This window comes from Typha latifolia, chromosome 6 (genome assembly GCF_019914945.1).
Source record: "Typha latifolia isolate L0001 chromosome 6, TyphaL0001v2, whole genome shotgun sequence".
NCBI lineage: Eukaryota > Viridiplantae > Streptophyta > Magnoliopsida > Poales > Typhaceae > Typha > Typha latifolia.
The window spans coordinates 3,569,037-3,582,801 of NC_133091.1; the positions used below are offsets into that span (position 1 = coordinate 3,569,037).

A 13,765-nucleotide genomic window follows, 5' to 3' on the forward strand; every position below is an offset into this window, starting at 1 on the left:
ACAATTTAATTTTTTACATATAAGGGTGAAATAAATAATTTGCACAGAAAATTTACATGGTCTAACAAAAATACGAAATACAATAAAATAAATATGTGAGTGAACCCACTCACCTGAGTCTAGGCAAGACAACCAAAATCTCAAATCTCTAGCCCACGTACTAAAAATCACCACCTTAAATAATAAATAACAATAACATTTTTAATTAAAACAATTATTAAAAATGTTTATACAATTTAACCTAAGAATAATTAATTTGGGCTAAAATAAGCTCAAATCAATTGGGCTGGGATGCAGTTGGCCCGCAGCCCACCCAATTAATTCTTAAATGGATTGGGCCAAGGCCCAATCCAAATAGATAATGGAACCGGGTCAGGTTCCTTGGATTCGGATCCAACCCGACCCGAATCCAACACTAAAAGGGAGAAGATCAGACTCGGGCAACCCGAGTCCTGTCTTCCCAAACCGAAGAGAGAGAGAGAAAAGAGAGGAAAAGAGAGAGAATGAAGAAGAGAAAGAGGAAGACGCGGCGACCGCCACGGCGAAGGTTCGCGGCCGCACCCCCAGCATCTCAACACCCATACGGTGCCGCCGTCCTCGCGAGGTGGAGGAGAACCCGCGAACGGCGGTCGATCCCATGACTGACGGCGACCGGAGCCACGAGGGCTCCAACGGTGACTGCCCACGGCACGAGGCCAACGGCAAGGCGCTTTCAGAGGTAGCGGCTGCGACTCGAAGCCGCCGGTCGGCTAGATTTGCCGACGAGGCCGAAAACCCCCAAATTAGGTATTTCGGATTTACTTATTAAATTTTAAATTAAACTAGAGGGATGAGAGAGGGCTCACCGGGGAGGAGTGTGGTGGTTCCAATTTCTTCCGGCGACGCTCCGGCTGGCCGATTCCACGGCGACGACTCCGACGGTGAGGAAAAAGCGACAGAAGGGAGGAAGGAGAGAGAGAAGAGGGCTGGGGGTTATAAGCATTAAGCAGAGAGAGAGAGAGAGAGAGAGATTAGGGTTTAATTTATAGTTTAGATGAGGATCAAATCTAATCCGATTCGGATTAGATGAAATCCCTTCTTTCCCGCTGCGCACCGGAGAGGGAGAGGAGGAGAGGGGCTGCACGTGCAGAGCACGTGCACCCTCCTCTCTCAACCCAATTTTTTTTTTTTTCCTGGTCCTAACAACGAGAGCAAGAGTGAGTAAGAGAGAGGGAGCGACTAAGTGGGAGGTCCTCTAATTGACAATGAGAGATTGAGAAGACATTGAGTAGGAGGGAGTGGGATTGGGAGTGAGCAGAAGAGAGTGTGTGGAAGATAGAGATAAAGAGTGAACTTTTTTTATTCCAGCAATTTTTTTTTATCATTTTCTAAAAAATTTAAGATTTTTGTATTTTAAAATAATTTTTATATAATTAAAAGTAATCTGGTATTTGAGGCCAAAATGGCCGATACGTTGATAGGAATAGAGGTCTAGTCACTCCATTCCAGTCTACTTATCAACGGAAGCAACACTGGACAGTTAGAGGAAAACCGGAGGAGGCAGCAACAGCGTAGGAATTTTTTGGCCAAGCATTCAAACGCCTAGTCTGACGTTCGAATGACATTTCTCGAGAGAAGGCCTTCTAGAATCATTCAAACGACCTTCTAACGTTCGAATTCTAGTCTGGTTTGCTTGGAAAATTCACGATTCATTCGAATGCCTCCTAGGCCATTCTAATGCCTGACGAACGTTAAGTTGATTTATTTCAGAGTTTGATTAGGGTTTAGCTTGTTTTCTTTCCTTAAGTGACTAGTTTGATTGAGAGATTATATATAGGATATCTTATGTTATTAAAGGCAAGCAATAAAAGTATTTTCTTTTCTTATCTCTTCTCTCTCAAGTCTAGCCAAGGGCTAGGGTTTGTTTTCTTCTTTATTTTCATTTTTATCTTGCTATGGTATTGCTTGATAGGGCTCTGTCGGGTTAAAACATATCAATTGGTATCAGAGCTTATGTGGTCGGTTGACATTGGACAGATGTCGAAGACACGAGTGATGTCGGTTGAGGATCGTTTCAATGCGTTGGAGTTGTCTCTTTATCAACAGGCTATGAAATAATCTCATGGGGAGGCCGTGCAAATAATAAATACCAACATGGAGGAAATGAAGGATCAGATATTTCGTATCACAAAGATATTGGTTAGGATGAAGGGAGATTGATAACTGCTTCGGCAAGGGGATTCGAAAGGAGGCCAGATTGGGGCAGTTCAACCCCAAATCACCCAGAATTTTTCAAAACTCTTGGGCAAAGATCCTATACTATGGATATTCAAGGCAAAACAATTTTTTCACCTACCAAGGGACGCAATCAGGGGAGAGGATTAGGCTTGCTGCATTTCATTTGCAAGATGAGGCCTTGCCATTGTTCCAATAGTTTAACTGTTTAAGAAAGTGAACCAGTTGGTAGAATAGCCTAAGTTTACTTGGGGGTTGACATCGAGGTTCGGACCATCGGAATATGATAATTTTGATGAAGCCTTGAAGAAGTTGCAATAGATGGTCAAAACGACTTCGAGAAACTGGCTTCAAGAGTCTACGGATGGACGGTGTCTGTGTTGTTGGGTTACTTTATTAAAGGACTATAGGAGGAGACATAACTAGAAGTCAAACCTTTCAAGCCTCAAATGATAGCTCATGCCATGGACTTAGCACGGATGCACGAGGATCGACTCGTGAGGGGCAGATGGATATAGGGCTGATTGGGGTACAACCACGCCAACCGCAAGGTTGAGTTTGACACTACTCACGGAAAGCACGACCTCAGGGTTGACATCAACAAGGGCTCAGCCAGTAGGCATTGTACAACCTACAGCTTTGTTGAGTAATAATTTTCGGCATTTGACTTATGAGCAGATGCAAGAGCTAGTGGAAGAAAGCTTGTGCTTTAATTGTGACGAGAAGTTCGTCCACAAACACCAATACAGAGGACAACTATTCGTTCTCATAGCTAATTCAGACTTTGATGAGATGAAGGATGTGGAGACTACCATAGCCACCTTTAAAGACGTGGTGGAACCATCGGAGGTTACCTTGCATGCTTTATCCAAGTGTATGATACCGCGGCCCCTGCGGATAATAGGATCTTTGGAAGGAAGGTCGGTGTCAATGTTGATTAGTGGGAACAATTATAATTTTATGAGCAAGTTGATCATCTGGGAGCTTCAGAGTAAGCCAGAGCCAGATTCCCCGTTTTCTGTATTGGTGGCTAACGGGAATAAGTTTGGAAATGATTGTCTTTAACTACGAAAGTTTAACAATGGAGTTCAACACAAGGGGAAAAAGTACCGGTTGCAAAAGGATGAAGGGATGGTCTTTCGAATAGCGCAAATAAACCCGATACAACATATGATGAGTTATAATGGGAGGGCATTCTTGACGATGATAATGGAGATGACTCCAGTCTTGGGAGCCAGGATGCATGCCAGTTTTATGCGACCTAGTGGAGTGGCACAAGATCTGCCTCTTGGCTTATGTCAAGGTATTGTTCCTCCACACAATCATGGATAGTGAGGAAGAATTGTCATTAAAGGGTGCTATGTGGAAAGATTTTGAATAGCTAAAGTTGTGAGGCCCTACATTTGAACCTTGAGGACAAGGTTTGTCATCAAGGGGAGGGGAGTGATAGGAATAGAGGAGGTCTATCATTTCATTCCAGTCTACTTATCAACGGAAGCACTGGACTGTTAGAGGAAAAGCGGAGGAGGCAGCAACAATGCGGAAAGCTATTTATAGGCCTCATTTGAACGCTTGGTCTGACATTCGAACGCCATCTCCTAAGAGAAAAGGGCCTTCTAGAAGCATTCAAATGACTTCCCTAGCATTCGAACGCTAGTCTGGTTTGCCCGGGAAATTCACGATGCATTCAGATGCCTCCCATACCATTCGAACGCCCGACAAACACTAAGTTTATTTATTTCAAAGTTTGATTAGGATTTAGCTTGTTTCCTTTCTTCAAGTGACTGGTATGATTGAGAGACTATATATAGGTTGTTTTATGTGAGTTAGGGCAAGCAATAAAACTCCTTAAGTGACTAGTCTGATTGAGAGACTATATATAGATTTTTTTATGTGAGTTAGGGCAAGCAATAAAAGTATTTTCTTCTCTTATCTCTTATCTCTTCTCTCTCAAGTCTAGCCAGGCGGTTTGTTTTCTTCTTTATTTCCACCAATATCTTGCTGTGTTATTGTCAGAACCAGAAACAAAATAAAAAATTTAAAAAAAAAAATTTAGGGGTTGAAAGAGGAGGGTGCACGTGCTCTACACGTGCAGCCTTCCCCTCTCCCTCTCCAGCACGCGATGAGGCGCTGATAAGGGGGGATTTCATCTAATCTGAATCGGATTAGATTTAATCCTCTTCTAATCTATAAATTAAACCCTAATCCTCTCTCTCTCCTCAACCCCCTCCCCCGCCTTCTTTCTCTTCCACCGTTTTCTTTCTTTTCTCACCGTCGGAGTCGTCACTGTGGGATCGGATCGCCGGAGGAAATTGGGACCACCACCACTCCTCCCCAGTGAGCCCTCTCTCATCCCTCTAGTTTAATTTAAATTTAAAGGGGTAAATCGAAAATACCTAAAATTGGGGTTCTCGGCTTCTTCGGCAAATCAGGCCGGCCGGCGGCTTCGGGTCGCAACGGCATCGTCACCGAAAGCTTCGTGCTCCAAGCCCGGTGTCGGCGATATCTTCTAGGGAGCCCTCGTGGCTCCAATCGACGTCGGCCTCGGCGTCGGCCGTCGGTGAGTGGGTTCTCCTCCACCACGAGAGAGAGAGAGAGAGAGAGAGAGAGGGAGCCGGTCATGACCCGCCGCCGGCGACCACTCTCTCTAGCTTTCTCCCTTCCTCGTGTCGGACACGAGAAGAGAGAAGGGATGGGTTGGGCTCGAGTTTAACCCGAGCCAACCCCCTTTTCTTTTAAATTCGGATTTCGGATCCACAGACCCGACCCGAACCAATTAAATTGGATAGGCTGCGGACTAAACCGCAGCCTAATCCATTTTCTTGGCTGGGCCTTGGCCCAGCCCGATTAGCCTTATTTTTGGAATGGGCCGGGCCAGCAGTAGCCCAGCCCAGTCCAATGGGTGGGTTAAACCCATTTTAGTTTTTCTTTTAGTTTTATTTTTTTTAAATTTTAGAAATATTGATATTATTCAAATTAAAAATTTAAATATTATTTATTATTTAAAGTGGTGATTTCTAGTACGTGAGCTAGAGATTTGAGATTTCGGTTGTCTTGCCTAGACTCAGGTGAGTGGGTTCACTCACATGTTTATTTTATTGTATTTCGTATTTTTGTCAGACCATGTAAATTTTCTGTGTGCAAATTATTTATTTCACCCTTATGTGTAAAAATTAAATTGCTGCAAATTCTGTGTGCAAATCTATTTATTTCATCCGTACGTGCGAAAATTTAATTGTTTTATTTTCTGTGTGCATTTAATTATTATATTCAGTGCATCACCATACTTCGTGCAAATATTGAAAATTGTGAAAAGAAAAATGAGACTAGTATTGATACGACTTAGAGAACAGTCCTGATATAAATCGTTTGCGATTTTCTGTGGTGACTCAAGTCTATTTGGAAGTCCAGGAGAAAGTCCTAAATTAGATCACTGCGGTGACTTTCTTAGGTGACTCTGGTGGGGTTAGGGAACAGTCCTAGGATGAATGAGAAAAATTTCTAGGTGACTCTAACTTCTCTCAATGGTTAGAGGAAAAGACAGAGTGTGTTAATCACAGGATGATACCCTCTGATGATCCTAACCGGATCAGCTATGAAGAAAAGTCCCGAGCGTCATCTCGAGGTGACTTCTAGTTGATGTGGATCCACAGGGTTTAGACCCATTGAGACATATGACAGTATAAATATCAAAAGATGTTAATATGTTGAAAACATGTAAGGTTACAAGTTGTAACATCTCTCTCTATTGTTATCATTGTTATTATTTAGAGAGCATGCCTATTGCATATTGTGATGGATATTGTTGCTTTTAGTTTAATTTATTCAACATTAATATGAATTAAAATTTATTTGGTTAGTGAGTGGATTCCACTCACTGAGCTATAGTTGTTGGCTCATGGGTTCTATTGTTTTTGTATTTATTTCAGGTAATAGTCAACGAGGCGACTGAGCGAGATGTACCCGGACTTCACCTCCACTTAGGATTCACCTATTTACCTTTCCGCTTTTTGATTTTATGATTTAGATTAGACATTTTATTTATTTAGTTTAGAGACTCAAAAACATTAACATTGTTTTATATTTTTATTGCAATTAGTTATAAAATTTAATAAAGCACATTCTCATTTTTTTTTTTGTCATCGTACACTTTAGAGAGTATTAATAAGGCTTCGTGCATCTCAAGCATATTGAGATGCATGGCCGGTCATGATTCCTATTTTGGGTCGTGACAGGTATTACTTGATAGGGCTCCGTTGGGTCAGAACCTCTCGTACGCATCATTTTTTCATACAACCAATCACAATCCTGATATTTTGAACCTAGCTTAAAATCATGGTTTGTTGATTTATTGCAAGAACTAACACACAAGGAGGGTTACTGTCTTAAGTTTTTTTATCTGTACCGCACCCTATTCAGGCTTGCTAACTCAGGTGACAATGAGGCCTATTGAAATATCTATTTGTATCTGCTAAAACTTTTTTCTGCTCTGAACTATTTGAAAATTGTATTCTTGATATAACCTTGCAAGGTTCATTTTTCATCTTCTCTCCTTCAAATATGTTGTCAAATTATTATCTTTTATCATGTTAAATTCACTTTATTAGTTACTGTAATTTTCTTTTTCTTGTTGCAGAAGTACACAACTATAGAGATTTTCTATGAAAAGTATCTAGACCAATTAATAGATGTTATAGCATCATCATGTCCTCCGAAAAACAATTCCACTATAGTGGCCAAACCATTTGCCATTGGTAGAAGAACTCAATCTTGTGCTACAGCTAAGCCTGAAATTTTATTGTCTATATCTGAGCTGCTATGTTTCTGTGTGATTCATCACCCCAACAGAATATCGTAATGTCCTGCCCAACCTTTGGCTTTCTACTACCTCTATCAATGATTTTTTTTTTCTTACTTAAATATGCTTGCAAATTCTATTACAGGAACTACTTTCTGTTGAATAATGCCATAGAAAAAGTCTTATACCTAGTTCACAGAAGAGAAAAGTTTCTGGTTGTGGCAGCAGTTCGTTTTATGCGCACTATTATCTCCAATAATGTAAGTGCTTGGTCTCTTTATTCGTAGGTGCACTCTATAATAATAATTTGAAAGTACATATATTTTTCTTGTTTTTTAATAATTAGTCTGAGCTAACTGATTAATCTAATCATCTATATTAAACATTCAGAGTGAAAAGAAATCTTGTTGTCTTTCTTGGATGTACATATCTTGTTGTTTGTTCTCAGGCTTTGAAAGTTTCAGCTGGTCTCAAGAAGAAAATTTATTTCTTTAGGCTGCCTAAGACGTGGTTATTTTACATGCTTTAGCAATTTCTCTCAGTAGAACCAACAATTCATAGGATTCAAACTTCAAACACTATTAGACAATACTATGTTACTATCTTTCTGATTTATTAAAATGTGGTATATAGAAACTGTCATATTATTATAATGGCATTGCAGAGTTATATTCCTACAATAGTCATGCAAAACTAGTTTACATCCTATTGTTTCTTAATTCTGCATCTCTAGCAAGTAACCAATTAAGTTCTTGATTGGCAGGCAATTTTGGTTTTTCAGTGGCATCACTTAGTTTGACAATGATGCTCATCTCCGGTGCACCTTCATTTTTTACAATGCAGCACAATATTTCACCGCAATTTTTGTTCTGTTAGTGGAGTAGTTCGCTCTGAGTTTGTTCAGTCAACGAAACTATATGGCGCGTGAGAGTATCTTTTATCAACGAATTAACAAAAAAGTGAAGGAAATTAAAGCTATTTCAGGTTGTCCATTAATGGCTTTAAAAAATTACAGGACAGCAAGATAGTAGTATAGTCGTCTTAGTTTTTCCTTGTGGAATATATTTGGATTAACCTCTCTGCTATCTGAAGCATAATCCAGTCTGGTCTCTTATACATTTTTAGAGAAAATTACAAATAACACCACACATTTTGACTATATAATAAATAAAATCCTCTATTTTCATTGTTCATAACTAAGTCCTCCTATTTGCTAAAATATATCGAGTAACGCTTTGAGTTAAGTTTAATTTAACAAGAATCTAATGGTGTGGAATAAAAGGTAGAATATTTTGTCCATGTCGAATGATATTTTTTATATTTTCTAAATAACTGTTATCTTACTCCTGTAATATGACCTTTGAGATTAAACAACCATAAGTCCATAATTTTGGATTGGTTAATATTGTAAGACTTGATATTTGGATGCAATTTTAGTGTTTAAAGGCTTAATTTGGTTCAATAACTAAATTAACCTGATGGTTCAATTAAATTAATAATATCAAATGGTGGGTGTGGCTTGGTACTTTTCAGCAAATAGAGGGCTCTATTTGTAAATAATGAAAAGAGATAACTTTATTTGTGATATAGTCAAAATGTAGGGTGTTAATCATAATTTTCTCTTTCTTAATCACATTCGACTGTTAGATTCTTGTAGTTACAGATGTCATGAATCACATTTGAGTATTAATAAGTTATCTTTCATTTGCATCTACTAAGTGTTACCTCTATTTATTGCTGGAGTCTGATAAAAGGGAAACTGGTTCAATTCTCTAGAATGAGCTTCTACTTCACCAGATTGTTAAAGGAAATCTTTTGAAACCAGTCATTGAGGCTTTCCTTGAAAATGGTAATCGCTATAATATGCTGCATTCAGGAGTTCTTGATCTACTTGAGTACATCCAGAAGGTAATGTTGTATTCTGTCAAAATCTTCAACTGCATTTCAGATCAACCTTGAGTTCTAATCTCTTGTCTCTGTTGTACTAATGCAGAACAATCTCAGATTGCTACTCAAATATATTGCAGATAATTTTTGGAAACAACTACTAAAGTTTGAGCATTTGAGGAGCATTCAGTCCTGGATAGTCAAATATGAGGAGGTGAATCTCCTTTTGTGTAGGATCTAAATAACAGATTCCCCGTAAAAGTTGAAAGTTAGAACGATACAAATATGGTGCATAATTTGCTAAAACATATCTAGATAAATTATAGTTTGCTGTGTTTTGTTGGATATGCTATAACATTTTTCTTCTTCTTGGACTTATTGTTTTCCAATTCATTGATAGTTCCAGTCTATGGATAACTGTGACACAAGTGGCACAGTAACCATGGTAGACATTCAAGAAAGGATTGGTAGAAGGGACCATGAAGGAGAAGATGAAGAAAATGACAATTCTGATGAGGAAAGGTTGTTCTTACTTAGTATCCCATCTGCTAGTGTAGTATGGTCCTTCGATAACTTTGGAGTTAATATATTTGTATTATACAGTGATGAAGCAGACTCTGCTAAACATGTTTCATGTGTGAGAAATCAAAATGATGGGGCTAGTCTATCTAATGTGGTGAAAGTTGACTGCACATTTCTAAGGTATCCCTAAGCAATGTGTATTTTCAAAATGACTTTTTCCTGAATAGTTAAGCTTACTTGTTTCCTTCATATCTGATAGTGCAAGAAAGCTTGGCCATGCCACAGGTATGGACCATGATGACCACCGGCCCGCACGGCATGTGCCCCGGCCAGCTAGTACAGTTGATTGTAATGATGAGGAAATTACCCTGGCAAAGAAGTTAAAGATAGATTTAAATGATTGTAGGGTTGCTGATGCTTCTTGTGGTTCAACGGCATGCAACAGCTACTCACAAAGTAAAACCTTACATATTGTTGGTTCAGACATTATGAATAGATTAGGTGGCTCAGGGGACCATAATATCGAGAAGGAAATTGAAGGTCACAAAAGTTCCACTGTCTACCAAAATAACGGATCGTCTAGTGGAGGCAATTGATTCACATGATGGCACTATGCTTAGATGATTACACTATGCTTTGGTTACCGATTCACCACAATCAAGTCAGTCCTTGAGACATTAAGGAACCACAAGGATTCCTTGGTTTTTAAAGTGGCATTGTTTAATAATGAACCACAAAGTACTTGAGCATGTTTGTAATATTTCGCTGGTAGCTGCAAACAGTGGACCACCATGAAACAGTAGCTGAGAAGCATGAACTAGTGAAGGAGATCTAAGAATTTGAAGCTAAAGACTCGGCTTTCTTGCTAGTAGTTCTGTCAGGATTTGTCTAAGTTGGTAGTTCACTGTAACCATAGTTTGCAAGCCTATTTTTCTTGGACTAATGGTTATTTGCATATAAGATACACCATGGCTTGTTTCCTTGTTAATACTCTTAAGTTTGTAATGGATGGTTGATTGATTTGAAGACGTGTCAGGCTTTGATTAAGATGCAGTTCTTTTGCTATTTGTACTATTTTCAGATGCCTCAGTTTCTCTCTTTTTCCCCCTCTTTGGATAAAAGCCTACTATTTTCAGGTATCTTAACCAACAGAGCAGTTGATGCTGCCCTTTTAGTACAGTGGTTCCTGATCTATCGTGACTCTTCTCAGGTGGGAATAACAACTACGACGACATCCTCATTTACTCTAGGAACATGGATAATTCCAGGATAGATATTCTTATTTATTATTTCTAAAATTAGGCCTTTAATTTAGAAATAATTATTCTTATGTTCACTAACATTCTAAAATAAGGATGTCATAATTTTTTTATGTGATATAAAGTGAAAAAAGAATATGAGAAAAAGATGCATACCCTTTTCCCCCTCTAGATTATCCATGCCCTTTTTTAGGGAGAGAAATAGATGCATACCCTTTTAAATTTTACTTATGTAAGCCACAGTTTTTTCATAGATATTCTTTAGTTTTTTTTTAATGAATTTATGTCTTTCCAAAAAAAAAAAGATAAATATAAGTTTAGATTATTAGCACCTAAAATATGAAAAGTATAAATACAATTAACTAAAAAGAATGTGTAAAAATAAAAATAAGGATTTATGTTATAGTAGAATTAATGAAATTTTAAGAGTTCCTTATATTGAGAAAAAGTTTTAAAAGATCTCCATTCAAAAATTATAAGGGTTTTAAATTTTAAAGGAGATAATGTAAATATTAATTTGAGAGGATATGCATGGAAAGAGATTTTAAAAGGGTATACATTAAAAAAAAAAGTTGAGTTACATGTGAAATCTACTAGTCTAGTGCTTTCATAGCTAGAAGTGAATAAGTAATAATAGTTACGGAAGGTATTTATGTAAATGAGATAGATTAGATCAGCGTAATTCAAGTTAGCTGTGGAATCTGTAATAAAGATTTAGATGTAATCCCAACTTATCTCAATCCTTACAACATTAATAGTTTTAATCAGATGAGATAAGATTTTCCAAATCTCCGTACTAATGATCTTCCACCTGGAAAGATAGATTCGGTAGTTTCCCGAATCCTTGGTTGGTATATATAAAGGACCGCAACGCCTACCAAACTTGCATGATCAATATTCTGGCCCTTCGATCGTCTTTCTTCAACTTTCCAAGAACAGGAGGAACAAGAAGAAGAAGAAGGCATCGATGAAGCTGGAGGAGCTCGGTTTCTACTTTCTTCCGTATGACAAGGAGTTGATCGTCGACTACCTGTGGCGACGGGTGAAAGGCCTCCCGCTTCCTTCCGGCGTCATCTGCGATGCCAATGTCTCCTCCACGCCGCCGTGGGAGCTCCTCGCCGGTCGTGAGGAGGCGTACTTCTTCTCGGAGCAGGAATTGTTGAGGTCGTCGCGAACTAGTCGGAAGATGGAGAGTGGAACGTGGAAGAAGGAATTTACAGGCAAGGAGGAGATGGCCTTCCTCGACAGCGGCGCGGTCGTACACTGGAAGAAGAGTCTCTTCTCGTTCCGTTCCACTGGATGCGACCGCAGCAGTGGGTTCGTGATGCGCGAGTACCAGCTTTGCGAACCACCCAGCATTAGTGATGAGAAGAGGGGGATCAAGAAGATGATCAAGACATCTCAATCTCGATGGGTTTTGTGTAAGATTAACGTGAGCCAGAAAGCCCTGAAGAGGAGCAGAGAAGGTCAGGGTGCTCGACCGGGAAGATCTTCCAAAGATGCTGCATTAATGTTGGAGACCCAAGAAGAATCGTTGGCACCCACCGCAGAGCCAATTCATGATCAAGAAACATCTTCTTCTACATCCTTGGACTGCATGTCAAATCAGCCGTTGCCACTGCAAGAAATAGACCAAATCCCCCACATACTGGATTCCGGTGCCTATCTTGAGAGCCTGCAGCCACCAACTGCAGGCGACGCTGCTGCCATCCCTGTTGACGATTATGGCGATTACGAGGCACCGTTAGTCTTCTGCAAGACGCCGGCGGTGCGACACCAACAAGTCATCGGACCCGTCGATGGTGCTGTTTCTGCGGCGCAATCAATTGGCCATGAGCACGAGATGACGGCATCAGCATTAGTACATTATTGCTATTCCTCGGACTGCAACTGCGACCATGCTACTTCCCCTACATTAATACAAATAGGGGAACATATATACCCTATTTGACATGAATATGCATAAGTTGGTCGAGCATACCGTACGTGCAATTTTGTTATTGTGTAATTACTTGTCCAGAGTTCATTCATCTGTTTTGCCGGATCCATTTATATAATAAATAGTGATCAACTTCACTGAGTCATTTTTTCAAAACCAATTCAGTCTGCTCTATATACGTTGTTGTCTTAATTATTAATTATGAGATGTTTCTTTGTATCCTATTCTATATATAATTGTTGGATTTTACTAAGTTAGTTTGGGCTAGCCCCATAAGGTCACATACTTGATTAATAAGTGGTTGAGTTAGACTTTTATTAATGGGGTGCTTTTACTCATGTCACTTAGTGAAGAAAAAAGAGAAAAGTATGTTTTCTCTATATACAATAAGTGTTTGCAACTTGAAGACTTCTTGGTTGGAATCAAGGTACAAAGATTTTCTTCTTCACATTTATAAGAGTGCTATTGCTTCAAGAATGTTTGAGTTTTTCTATTGGAGATGTTCTCTAAACTTTGAAATTTGAAGCTAGTGTTACTGATTTCTTATGAATGATATTCTTGTGATCTTGAGAGACTTGTTATAGTGATCTTCTTTGTACCATTTTATGCCCTGTGATTTTTTCTTTTTCGGTGTTCTAGCTTTCTTTGGTGCTTAGTGTTGTTTATTGTATATCTTTCTTAACTGGCATCATAGTTTAGCTTTAGTTGTCATAAATCTTTTGGATGAGAAAAAGAGCTCATTTCGAACAAAAATAAATACTCATTAATATATAGAAAGATACATAGAGAAAGGGAGCTAATCGAATAAATGAATCAGGAGCATCTATCTTATACGGCACCGGCAGTGATGAGACGGTTCAACTCAAAACTGACTCATTCCTCATAATGCAAGTTTGCCTTCAGCTTACCCATGCTAGCTCAACTGTAGATATTGTTTTATTCATCAGCAATATTTTCTTCATCAGTTTATACTTCTGGAGCTTCAGTATAATAATTCTCCTTCCAGAACCGTACATGGTGTCATTGTAAAAAAACAGTCATTATTCGTGGTAGTCGTATAAAGTAAATTATACATTAAAAATAGCAAATAAAGCTCATCCAGGATTGTTCTACAAATGGGCCATTTTTCCTTTATTTTTCAGAGCA

At 38.9% G+C, this 13,765-nt stretch overlaps 1 protein-coding gene across 8 annotated transcripts in view; it reads left to right on the plus strand.

Moving 5' to 3' along the window:
• LOC140790653 (uncharacterized) overlaps positions 1-10,495 on the plus strand; it is a 54,189-nt gene extending 43,694 nt beyond the window's left edge. For 6 of the 8 annotated variants that reach the window (XM_073140819.1, XM_073140824.1, XM_073140820.1 and 3 more), the window contains 7 exons: positions 6,851-7,068; positions 7,158-7,272; positions 8,789-8,920; positions 9,006-9,113; positions 9,300-9,421; positions 9,503-9,601; positions 9,681-10,495. In XM_073140819.1, the coding sequence (XP_072996920.1) occupies positions 6,851-7,068; positions 7,158-7,272; positions 8,789-8,920; positions 9,006-9,113; positions 9,300-9,421; positions 9,503-9,601; positions 9,681-10,017 (1,131 nt within the window). In that variant the 3' untranslated portion in view covers positions 10,018-10,495. The remainder of the gene's footprint in view (positions 1-6,850; positions 7,069-7,157; positions 7,273-8,788; positions 8,921-9,005; positions 9,114-9,299; positions 9,422-9,502; positions 9,602-9,680) is intronic. The other 2 variants (XM_073140821.1, XM_073140827.1) reach the window with 2 other exon arrangements.
• Positions 10,496-13,765: the final 3,270 nt, after the last annotated feature.